Below are 8,670 nucleotides of genomic sequence, written 5' to 3' on the forward strand. Positions count from 1 at the left end.
GTAAACTGAAATTTTTTGTTATTTTTTTTTTCTTTTTTTGTAGAATGTACCTTACTTCTTATAAGAGAAATTTTATTAACATATCCTTAATTACTAGATACACATACTATACTTAATACACTACCTATTAACTTTATTATTTAAACATTTTACTAGATACACATAACTAAATTTCTCACAATACTCTCATTTAAAATACACAACTTATTCACTAAATACACAACTCATTCACTAAATACACATATTTTCTATATTTGCTACTCAATTTATTAAAAGAAAATTCACATTAGTGAGATCTCTTGCGTCACCAGGGCATCGATTTTGCTTGAGATCACTCTCATTGAGTTAGATCAATGGCAAGCAAACTAGAAGAGTATATATATAATTATATATAGCACCATCCCAAGTTATAGTTTGGTGTTCAAACGTAAATGCTTTTGAACGACCTAGCATGTGTGAATAGTAAAAAATAAATTTTCCAATTTCAATTTGTACTGTCTAATTAAACAACAAACTCTATAATCTAAATTTTCTGGTAGATCAATTTTAATCAAAGATAGAGAAGTCATACCTCGTTTAGGGTTGAGAAATACTACTAGAATCTATTACCTTGTCTTTAGTTTTTACTTGAAACTATGGCTGCCGCTAATTATTTATGATTAGGGTTTAGTATCTTCACATACATTGTTCTCGTAGAGGAGAATAATAGTCTTAAGCGGGATAATATTTTTCTTTAACTAGATTTCTTTACTTTTGATATAAATGTCTATTTTGGTAATTTTATGTACCTACAAAGTCTTATCTAATTTGTATAAAAAAGTGATGTGTATCTAACATTTAAGAATGTGTTAATAAAATTTCACTTTCTTATAAAATAAAAACTAATTCATGCCTAAAGAAGATCTATACACATACTCCTACATCGAAGCGCTCTGTTTTGCTATAATACAATAAAGTCAATAGTTAATTGCTTGTATTTACACACCTAAAAATATATGATAACATACTCAAAATCCTATCTAAGCAATGAAGCTTATCGTAAGAAAAACCTCACATTATAAAGAAAAATCGGCAGTTCGGCACATAGTATCATTGAATTTAAACACACCGCATGTTACGTCTATATTCAAAAAACCCAACAAATCGATAATATTTTTTAAAGAAACATGTATCTAATGCCACATTTTTTTTTCTTAAAAATTTAAAATCATTGGTTTTGATCCGAGTCATCATCCTTCTACTGCATCAAGTGCAAGAAAGAAAGCGAGAAAGTGAAGAAAAAGAAACGCAAAAAGCAAAGAAAGAGCCCATAGTCTACAGGGCCGATAGAGATAGCAAAAAAGAAAAGGGCAAAGACAAAGGAATCGAAAGTCGGCGCCCTTACCCCCGCCGACCAAGCACCACGTCCTTTTCCCTCTTCCCCACCTTCCTTCCTGTCCTCCACCACCACCAAATCCCCTCTTCTCTCTCTCACTCTCTCTTATAAAACCCTAACTCCCTCCCCCCTTCTCTTTTCTTGTTCTTCCTTCCCTCCTTATTCCCCAATTTTTTCTTTTATCCTTTTTATTTTTACCGTTTTGTTTTCTTATCTTTCGTTTCGGATCGACTTCTTCCGTTTATATTTTTTACCAATCGGAAGAAGAAGACCTCTCGATCCCAATTCTCCAATCTTTTCCTATTTTTCTCTCCTATTTCTCTTCGCTGCGTTTCGGAGATTGGTTTTTTTTTTTTTGGAATTAAATTATGAAGGCCGCGGTGGTAGAAGCCGTCGTTGACAGGGTTGAGGATGGTGATAAGGAGAAGAAGAAGCGTCGCTCGCGTAATCGGAAATCGAAGCAAAACTCCTCCTCCCCCGCATCAGGTTTGTTATCGGATTTCGATTCTGCTCTATTTCTCTGCGTTTTAGGATGCCATAGCTGAGCTAGATTGATCGAATATTTTTTTGTTTGGTGTTTTGATTACTAGTTTTAGTGTTACTGAGCTGTGGCTCAGTTTAGATATAATGTAATTTCGGATATTGGTGTTTTTGATTTTGTTGGGTGCTGTTTGGCTACTGTGTAATCGAAAGCGTAGTACATGACTGAATTAAGCAGTTAATCACTAGTTTTCTTATGCTCTTATGCTAAACAAGTCACATAGGGAGCCTAGTGATTCTTTTTAATCTCGAATTCGTGTGCTGGGGCGGAGAATAGGCATGATTTGACTTGTACTTTTTTTTCATTCTGTCTGTTCTTGTTTAATTTTTGGTGCGAGTTTTGCATGGCTAGTGAATCGGCATGATTTGACTCTGCTTTTGCTGTCGCTCTGTTTGTTGTGTTTGTTGGTACTGACATGTGCTTGTTTTCTTGTTTCAATAGTATCGTGTAGTTCAGTAAATGGTGAAGCGTCGCCTGAGTGCTTGGTAAATGGGACAATGGCGAATCATGTGACCACATCGTTGATGCAACACCACTTAGGCATGAGTCCCCCGTGTGAGCAGGGATTGCCCAAAGCATCTGACTTGGCTTTCAGTTCTTTGCCAACGATGCACATTGTTGAATCCCTTGATGTGCAAAGTCCCAAAAATCGCTGTTTGCTCCCACCTGAATTTGATGGAAGGATGTTTGCAAAATCTTGTCCTCAACCAGCTGCTTGTGTAGGGTCACCCGGATTCATCACAAACAAGGGTTCCCCTCTTCAACTGCTCAACGGTTATTCTCAGGGAAAGTATTTTCCTCCCCACTGGTCCATGGAGGACGTCAATGCCGCTCTAGAGGTATGTATACGCAGTCTTGATGTACGTTATGTGTTGTTCCACTCATTTTGTTATAGCCTTTAAAGTCGTGCAAATCTATTGCTGAAGAAACTGATCAGCTCGATTTGTTTTCTGATTTCAGAAAGGTGATGTTTTTAAGGCTCTGTTTCGCGTCAATGCACACAACAGAATGGAGGTTTGTATGTTCCTTTTTAAGTATACATTTGGCCTATGATTTCTCAAAACTCCTCCATAACTTTTAATGTGTTCTTTGCTGGTAGGGCTATTGCAAAATTGATGAAGTGCCTACAGATGTTCTTATTGGTAGGCTAACGGAGCAGAATAGAGCTGTAAGTCTGGATTTAATTTCAAGTTTGCAGCACACAATTGTTACAGTTGCCTGTCGGCATTATTTCTTGGATTGCAAGCTTTCTGTTCATTTGCATATATGTCTGACACACATACAAGTTCTTAGCTTATAGTGTTAAGCATGTAGCCATTGTGACATTTATATATTTTCTTTTTCCACCATGATTTTTTGCTTGGATGTGTTTCATCACTGTTCTCTAATTAATTTGTATTTGTAGGTTGAAGGCGACATTGTTGCGATTAAGATTAATCCATTACCATTATGGACCTGGATGAAAGGGTCTGCTGGCGCTAATAAGAGTTCTGCACCAGTGGAGGATCCTAACTCAAAACTGAAAGATAATACAGTTGTTTATAACTGCAAAGGTAAAGCCAAGGTAGATGAGGATTGTGAGTATGATAGTCGCAGAAGTTGTCTGCTTCCTGAGAGTGAATCATGTCATGATGAAAGCATGTATTTGCGTGACTCTACTGATTCAGAGCCAGTTGGACAATCCAGTTGTGATCATGTTGCTGGAAAGTACCAATTGGCTTCAAATTCTTCCCAAGCAGGTTCTTCTTATGAGCAGAATGTAGTTAAAACTCCAGTCGAGAAGATGTGTGCCATCATCAGTTCATTCCCTTCTAAACGTCCAACTGGAAGGGTTGTTGCTATCATTGAAAGGTCTAAACGACGAGATGCTGTTATAGGCTATCTTAATGTTAAGAAGTGGATTTCTTACAGGGAAGTTTGCAGAAAAGACATGAAAAAGAATAAAAGTTTGCCATATTCTGACCATGATTATATCCAGATGACACCGACTGATCCAAGATTTCCAAAAATGGTGGTCCTTGTTAGAAATTTGCCTGATGAAATTAAGAAAAGATTGGAGAATGGTGATGAAACAATTGAGAAGGAGCTGTTTGCTGCACGAGTTGATGAGTGGGGTGAAGAAAGTCTTGCTCCACAAGCCTTAATATTACATGCTTTTGGACATGGAGCTGAAGTACAGCCTCACATTGAAGCAATCTTATGCGAAAATTCTATTAATTCATCTGAATTTTCCCCTGAATCACTTTCTTGTCTTCCTCCCCTCCCATGGGAGGTGCCTCGGGAGGAAGTTAAAACAAGAAAGGATCTTCGAAATCTGTGCATATTCACCATTGATCCTTCCACTGCCACAGATCTGGATGATGCCCTCTCAGTTGAGAATTTTTCCAACGGTATCTCCAGAGTTGGTGTCCACATTGCTGATGTGTCATACTTTGTGTTACCTGACACACCCTTGGATAAAGTAGCTCTATCTAGATCAACAAGTGTGTATATGACACAGCGCAAGATACCGATGTTGCCCCCTTTGCTTTCAGAGAATATTGTTTCGCTTAATCCAGGAGTAGAGAGACTTTCGTTTTCAATATTCCTGGACATCAATAATGCTGGAGATGTTGTTGATCGATGGATTGGCCGCACTGTGATAAGGTCGTGTTGCAAGCTTTCTTATGAGCACGCTCAGGATATTATTGATGGCATATATAACTTTGAAAGTTTTGACACTTCCCAAGACGGCTGTCCTCAGGTACATGGCCATTTTGGATGGTCGGATGTAAGTAGATCTGTCAAGAGCCTCTATGAGATCTCTAAAACTTTGAAGGAGAGGAGATCTAATGATGGTGCTCTCCAGCTTGATAACTCCAAAGTTGTTATTCTGTTTGATGAATATGGAGATCCATATGATAGTTTGTTTTCTGAAAGGAAGGAATCAAATTCTCTTGTGGAGGAGTTTATGCTCTTAGCAAACAGAACAGCGGCTGAAGTCATATCTAGAGCTTTCCCTGACAGTGCACTACTGCGGAGGCACCCAGAGCCTAATATGCGCAAGCTTAAAGAACTTGAAGCATTTTGTTCCAAGCATGGTTTAGAGTTGGATACTTCTTCTTCTGGTCGATTCCATCAGTCACTGGAGCGAATTAGGGTTAAGCTCAAGGATGATTCTGTTCTGTTTAGTATTCTCATGAATTATGCCACAAAACCTATGCAGCTAGCTACTTACTTTTGTAGTGGGGAATTGAGATACAAAAATGATTGGGGTCACTATGGATTGGCTGTTCCTCTGTATACTCATTTCACTTCGCCACTACGCCGGTATCCTGATATTATAGTGCATCGCACACTAGCTGCCACCATAGAGGCTGAGGAGTTATATTTGGAACATCAGAGAGTGTTGAATAATTTGAACAAGGGAGACAAATTTAAGATGAGGTGTTTCACTGGTGTTGATTTTGATAAGGATGCTGCTGAATCTAGGGAAATTCAGGAAGCCTTATCAGCTGCAGCGATGAAGCATAGTGTTCCCAGCACGAAGTTGCTTGCCAATGTTGCTGCTAATTGCAATGAAAGAAAGCTGGCCAGTAGACATGTCAAGGATGCTTGTGATAAGCTCCAGATATGGTCCCTGCTGAAGAAAAAAGAGGTATGATATCTGATCACATATTCCTTTTTTACCCTCTCTCTTGGTACCGTGATTTATGGTTGGTGAATAAATTGCAATGCATGGCTTCATATGATGCTTTAGTTGGTGTTGCTTTATTTTCTTTATCTAAGACTTTGAGGGTGGCTGCTTGTATTATGTGATTATTGGTTTGGTCTTGGTGATACAATAGTGACCATAGCAGCAGCTACTGTTAATCTTTCTACTGATTATACCTTGCACTTTCGATGTTACAGTATCTGGTCATGTGCTTATTTTTTAATATTCTGTTTCTGGTTGCAGATTTTATTCTCAGAAGCAAGAGTAATGGGTCTGGGACCTAGATTCATGTCCATTTACATCCAAAAGCTTGCTGTAAGTAGCTTTCTGCTATATGGTTTTTAGGTTTTAGATTTTTTTTATTTTTTATATAGTGACTGTTTGGACTATTTCCCATGCAACTAACTTCTATTCCTCTGTTCTTTCAGGTTGAACGTCGAATTAATTATGATGAAGTTGAAGGCTTGATGGTAGAGTGGCTAGATGCTACATCCACATTGGTGCTTTCTTTACGTGTTGATAGGCGCTCGTTCAGGAGAGGTAGTCCTGGTAAATGGAGGGCGCTTGATGATGTGGCATTGGTTGTTAGTCCTTCTGACCTCGAAGCTGAACCTTGTCCAGTTGGAAAGAGTTCAAATGAGCCATGCTCCAATGGTTGCTCTTTGAATAGTGAAGTTGAGCCCATGGTCTTTCCTCTTACAGTACGTCTTCTTTCAACGATTCCTGTAGTACTTCATGCAGTTGGTGGGGATGACGGACCTGTTGATATTGGGGCAAGGCTGTACATGAGTTCATACATCTGTTAGATTGTGACTTTGAGTTGATTGCCTGTTTCAGTTTTGAGTTGGTTGCCTGTTTCAGAATGATACTGAAGAAGTTGAATGCGTAAGGGAGCTGTCGAGGTGGCAATGGGGTTTACTTGTGAAAAGATGAAATGATGAGAGGGCTTTCTTAGAGCATTAGACTGGTTCTGTTGTAGATACAGAATTAGTGTATAGTTGAGTAGTAGAGTTTTAGAAGAAGAAAAAAAAAAAGTTGTGTTTTTTCAGATCTGCTGATGCTCTATGTATTTGCTTGATGCTGAATCGTCTTGGTTGGAGGTGTAGATAAGGGTGGGGGTGGCTGTGGCATGGGCTTATAGCAGCCGTTTTTGACAGTGCTGCTTTTGATGCTGGAACAGGCCCCTGTTTTTGCTGGCCGATTTCCATTCCATCTGTGTTGAACTTGGTTCTGATGCTGCCAGTGTTTGGTGCTAACACACTTGAGTTTCTTAGCCAATAATTTGTGTAATTTTCTTGTGTTATTCCTGGATTGCAGCCCAATAATGTTTTTGACTTTGGGTGGCCAGGATTAGTGGTTATCACTCTTTATTTCTGGCATATGAGGTGTGTTTGGCAGTCATAAATGACCAAATGAGTGGCTGGCTAGCTATACCCAGATGAATAATAACAGAATGTTATCTTTCTCTTTCTGATAAACATGAAATGACACTTCCAGAGAACTACTGCTTGATTTTACTTGTATCTGAAATTCTGAATAGGGGTTCTATAAAGAACACCCCATGCAATTTGCGTTCCGTTACTTAGAGCAACTCCTAATATCAAAGACATGAGTTCTTTTTTTATCCACATTTCCATACAAGTGTTTAGTCGAGGGCATAATAGGAATTCGCGCGCAAAGTAATTCTTAGATTCCAGAATTATTCAAATAGAGTAAGATGCAGAAGGGCGCAGCCAAACACTGTTAACCGAAAATTTTCGCGGCAAAATCCCGAGAAAGGAGGATGACGTCAGCGATCGGATGGTACGGGCCGCTAATCGACCTGTCGGAGGCGGCGCTCCACATCGGCGACTTCGTACAGCTGGTCGTCTTTGTCCACCGAATCACTCCTCTTCAGGTATACATGCCCCTTCTTTACGCCGTGTCGTTTTTCTCTTCTCCGTTTTCAATTCATGCTTAAAATGGGGATTTCGTATTTCCAAGTATAAATCATCGAACGGCGGAGAGGTGATCCGGACGGACATCCAGGTCGGCGACGAAACGCGGCCGTTTTTCTCCGTTTCCCTGTGGCAAAAGCAAATGGGAACCACGGCAGTCTACGGCGACGTCGTTTTGTTACAGAGTGAGTACCCTGCAAAATTTAGGTCTTATTTTCTCAAATTTCAATTGAATTTAATTTTGATTGATTGATTCAGATATGCAGATAGTAAAATATCGTGATGTTGTTGAAGCTAAAACCGTCACACAGTCTTCCTTACAATGTCTACTTCATCCTTATGAATCCATTTTAACCAAAGGTAACTAACTCTTTTTTACTATGAGAGCTTGAAAAATTGGGGGATTGGTGTTACATTGTCTCGTAATGAATCATTATTGTTGCAACTTTGAGGCTACAAATTTGTGTTTTGGAATGGTTAGGCGTTGATGAGTTGATAGAGGGGTGTCGAGTTGGGGTAGCTGTGAAGGAGAAGCTAAGAAAGGTAGTGGAGTGGGTGAAGAAGAGCAACACTCGTCCGTTACGCGGCTCTCAGCTGCGGCAGAGGCAATTCCCGAGGAACTGGAAGCTGCTGGAAGAGAGTCAAAAGCCTGAGGATTGTTGTTCAATTTTGGAGTTATCACAGCTAACTAATTCTTGCAAGGCAGTGTTTGAAGCATCTGTTGCCGAAATTTTTATGCCACTAGCAGAATATGAGTCTTTGTGTGACAAGGAAGACATGTTTGCAAGTAGGAGAGTGTGTAAAACAGGAGATCCTGGTTTGGTGAAGCATCTTATTTGTACAGGCTGCCGGATATGTGGTTTGCCCTTGGAGGCGAAAAGGTATGGATGGGAGCACCGGATATTGCTTATGTTATGTTACCACGGCAGTGTCTGCTTTTCTTTACTGAATGTGTGTTGAATGCTTTGGTGTTCATCATTGCAGTGGAAACACGTCTAAGCAAAATGCAGCTGCTCTTTACTGTTCGGAGAGCTCGAACCGCCATCATGTTATAAGCCTCATATACAGGCCTTTCATGGTATGGATTTGTTTTCCCACCGATTAGATTTGTTGAGGGTTTTAC

At 39.5% G+C, this 8,670-nt stretch overlaps 1 protein-coding gene across 1 annotated transcript; it reads left to right on the forward strand.

The window, feature by feature from the left end:
- The first annotated feature begins 1,732 nt into the window (after window positions 1–1,732).
- Window positions 1,733–7,212, forward strand: LOC101297107 (DIS3-like exonuclease 2-like). Its single transcript, XM_004290792.1, has 7 exons — window positions 1,733–1,861; window positions 2,358–2,755; window positions 2,877–2,930; window positions 3,016–3,084; window positions 3,322–5,553; window positions 5,854–5,925; window positions 6,039–7,212. Exons 1-7 carry the CDS (start codon window positions 1,744–1,746, stop codon window positions 6,414–6,416), a joined length of 3,321 nt encoding a protein of 1,106 aa, XP_004290840.1. The 5' UTR covers window positions 1,733–1,743; the 3' UTR covers window positions 6,417–7,212.
- Window positions 7,213–8,670: the final 1,458 nt, after the last annotated feature.

Source organism: Fragaria vesca, linkage group LG2 (genome assembly GCF_000184155.1).
Source record: "Fragaria vesca subsp. vesca linkage group LG2, FraVesHawaii_1.0, whole genome shotgun sequence".
In the NCBI taxonomy this organism is placed as follows: Eukaryota; Viridiplantae; Streptophyta; class Magnoliopsida; order Rosales; family Rosaceae; genus Fragaria; species Fragaria vesca.